General features: G+C 42.7%; 1 protein-coding gene across 1 annotated transcript; it reads left to right on the top strand.

The window, feature by feature from the left end:
• Nucleotides 1-1,148, top strand: LOC125470001. The gene is made up of 2 exons (XM_048568320.1): nt 1-799; nt 1,111-1,148. The coding sequence occupies exons 1-2, from the start codon at nt 1-3 to the stop codon at nt 1,146-1,148; spliced, it is 837 nt and encodes a 278-aa protein (XP_048424277.1).
• The last annotated feature ends 2,836 nt before the right edge of the window (nt 1,149-3,984 follow it).

Below are 3,984 nucleotides of genomic sequence, written 5' to 3'. Positions count from 1 at the left end.
ATGTCAAAGGAGATTTCAGGGAGTGTCATCAACTACAAGGATGCTCGACAAATGTGGACCGATCTGCAGGAGAGGTTCTCACATGTGAATATAGTTCAGCTGTTCCATGTTGAGAACGAGATCCATGATTGCGTCCAAAGCAATATGAGTGTAAGTTCTTATTTCACTAAACTTAAAAGTTTATGGGATGAACGTGATACTTTGTGTTCCATTCCAGCATGCAGTTGTGGAACAAAGAATGAGATGAACTCATATGTTGAAACTCAGAAAACCATGAAGTTCCTTATGGGACTGAACGAATCGTATGCTACGGTTCGAAGCAATACTCTTCTTCTCGAACCACTGCCTACGGTGAACAAGGCATATGCATTGGTCCTTCGACATGAACGCCAGGCAGAGGTTTCCAATGGGAAAAGCACACAACTAGAAACTGCTGTCTTTGCAGTGAAGAATCTGTCGCGAGAACCTACACCTGAAGACAAGGAGATGCGATGTGGAAAGTGCAATAAAACCAATCACATCACCAAAAATTGTCGTGCACATCTCAAGTGCACTTTTTGCGGATGGAAAGGCCACACCTTCGATTTCTGTCGAAAACAGAAAGCAGCCACAGAGACCGAATCCAATCGTCTCTTTTCTTCAAAGGGCAATCAAGTTTCACAAAGTAACAAGCAAGAGACAGCGCCTAATTTCCCGTTCTCTCAGGAGGACTGCAAGCAAATCCTTCAGATGTTGAACAAGAACAAATCATCATTTGCCAATCAAGTCAGTAATCCTCCTATTCATGAAGAATTTTCAGGTAAAGCCTTCTCTTTTTCATGTAAAGGAACCAAAAGTATTTGGATCCTGGACAGTGGTGCCACGGATCACATAGTTTGCAGTCCTAGTCTCCTTACACACTCACGAGCTGTTGAAAATCATACAGTTGAACTGCCAGATGGTTCCGTTGCCAAAGTCACTCACATTGGACAAGTTGTTTTCTCTCATAATCTTATCCTTGAAAATGTCCTATGTGTGCCGTTCTTTAGGTTGAATTTAATATCTATCAGTAAACTAGCCTATGATTCCTTATATGTCACCATTTTCTTCACCCAATTTTGTGTCGTTCAGGACCTTCGCTCGGGGAAGATGATTGGGACAGGAACTGAAAGGGATGGACTTTACTACCTCGACCCATCAAAGAAAGGAACATGCAACAATATTCAAACCGTCTCACCAAAGCTTTGGCACCAACGCCTAGGACACCCATCTCATAAAGCCACTTCGTTATTACCTTTATTTAACAATAAGGCTTGTGATTTGGAAAAATGTTTAATTTGCCCATTGGCCAAACAAACAAGATCACCCTTTCCTTTAAGCTCTATTTCTACCAAATCATGTTTTGAATTATTGCATATTGATATTTGGGGTGGTTATCAAGTTGCTTCTATTTCAGGTGCCAAGTATTTCCTTACCATCGTAGATGACTACACTAGAAGCACTTGGGTTTATTTGATGAAACATAAATCTGACACAAAAGACATTTTAGTCGGATTCATTCAAATGATTGAGACTCAATTCAATACCAGAGTTCAAATCATACGAAGTGACAATGGCCCTGAGTTTAAGCTTGAGCAATTTTATGCTCTCAAAGGCATCATACATCAATCTAGTTGTGTCAACACACCACAACAAAATGGTGTTGCCGAACGTAAACACCGACATTTGCTCAATGTTGCTCGGGCTTTGCTCTTTCAAGCTTGTTTGCCAAAACGTTTTTGGGGGGATGCAATCTTAACCTCAGCCTACCTCATCAATAGAACACGCACTCCACTTCTCCAAGGTAAAACACCTTACGAAAAACTATTTCACAAAGCACCTAACTATTCCCATTTAAAGGTTTTCGGTAGTTTATGTTTTGCTTCTACACACGCCCAAAGGCCCTCTAAATTCGACCCCCGTGCAATCCAATGCATTTTTCTTGGGTATCCTTATGGTCAAAAGGGTTATAAATTGTTTGATATAAAACACAATAAGACTTTTGTTTCTAGGGATGTTGTTTTTTTTGAAAATCATTTTCCATTCCAAAATCATACCACTTCCGCTGCCCCGTCTCCATCAAACATTACACCCTCACCCATCACGTTTGACTTGACCTCTCCCATTGAGTCGCACTCAAGCCTTGCACCCGAAGAAATAAACACCACCTCTCCCACACTTACCAACATCACACCACTCTCATTTCCTTTACCTACTACAACTCCACCACCAGATACCTTATCAACACCTTCACATACCCTATACTCTTCCCCACCTCCAACCACTCCATCACCAGACCAACCACCTCCACTCCGTCGTAGCACTCGACCGACCAAAACTTCCACATTTTTGCAGGACTTTCATGTTGAGGTGGCCCTCCCTTCCCGTGTTGCTCCCACATCTTCCACAAGCATGGTCCAGTCATCAGGTACATCTCACCCCATATCTCATTATTTATCTTATGACCATGTATCGCCCACTCACAAAACCTTTCTCACCACCCTCACCATTATCAAAGAACCCACCAGTTTTTCGCAGGCTGTTCAGGATCCAAAATGGCGTGACGCCATGCAAAAAGAGATTGTTGCCCTTCATGACAATCACACTTGGACTCTTGTGCCCTTACCACCTCACAAACATCCCATCAGTTGCAAATGGATCTATAAGGTGAAGCTTAAACCTGACGGCAGTGTTGAACGCTACAAAGCTCGTCTCGTTGCTAAAGGCTACAGTCAAATTGAGGGGCTTGATTATCGGGAAACTTTTGCTCCAGTTGCCAAACTCACCACCGTCCGCGTCCTCCTGAGTATTGCCTCCATACGAGGCTGGCATCTTCATCAACTTGATGTGAACAACGCATTTTTGCATGGTGACTTATACGAGGAGGTTTATATGTCCCTGCCTCCTGGGTTCGGACGAAAGGGGGAGACACGAGTATGCAAATTACACAAATCCATTTATGGTTTAAAACAGGCCTCGAGACAATGGTTTATCAAGCTGTCTAGTGCTCTCAAGACTGCTGGTTTTCATCAATCATGGTCAGATTACTCATTGTTCGTCCGAAACCGTCAAGGCAGTTTCATGGCATTACTTGTGTATGTTGATGACGTGATACTTGCAGGTAACAATTTGAGAGAAATTGAAGAGACTAAACTCTTCATTTCCCAACATTTTAAACTAAAGGATTTGGGAAAACTCAAATACTTTTTGGGGATAGAAGTTGCAAGATCTAAACAAGGGATTGCCTTGTGCCAACGCAAATATGCGTTGGAGATACTAGAAGATGCTGGGTTCCTTGGTGCGAAGCCCTCACGATTACCAATGGAACCAAACCTGTCCCTTACACAAACTGATGGGACGCTCCTACATGATCCTTCTTCATACAGGCGACTCGTAGGGAGGCTGATTTACTTAACCATCACGCGACCTGACCTGACTTATGTGGTTAATATGTTGAGCCAATTCATGGACAAGCCACGACAACCACACCTTGAAGCGGTGCATAAGGTTCTCAGGTACATCAAACAATCTCCTGGACAGGGAATTCTTTTGCCTTCTACAGGTTCACTACAACTACAAGCCTTTTGTGATGCTGATTGGGCTTGGTGTAAAGACACTAGAAGGTCAATAACCGGTTATTGTATCTTCCTTGGACAAGCACCGATATCTTGGAAAACGAAGAAACAAAACACAATATCTCGTTCCAGTGCAGAGGCAGAATACCGTTCTATGGCTACTACTTGTTGTGAAGTTATATGGCTAAGAAACATTTTGAAGGACTTGCAAGTAAATCATGCACAACCAGTCACAATGTTTTGTGATAATCAAGCTGCCATGCACATTGCTTCGAACCCAGTGTTTCATGAACGAACGAAGCATATAGAGATAGACTGTCACTTAGTACGTGAGAAGATTCAAATGGGAATGGTGCAAACAGCTTACATACGGACCTCGAATCAACCTGCA

The sequence above is a fragment of a genome, unplaced genomic scaffold (genome assembly GCF_019419815.1).
Source record: "Pyrus x bretschneideri cultivar Hongxiangsu unplaced genomic scaffold, Pyrus_bretschneideri_v1 Contig48, whole genome shotgun sequence".
NCBI classification, from domain to species: Eukaryota; Viridiplantae; Streptophyta; class Magnoliopsida; order Rosales; family Rosaceae; genus Pyrus; species Pyrus x bretschneideri.
The sequence above is the reverse complement of the archived record's forward strand: the minus strand, read 5'-3'. Positions and strand labels throughout refer to the sequence as shown.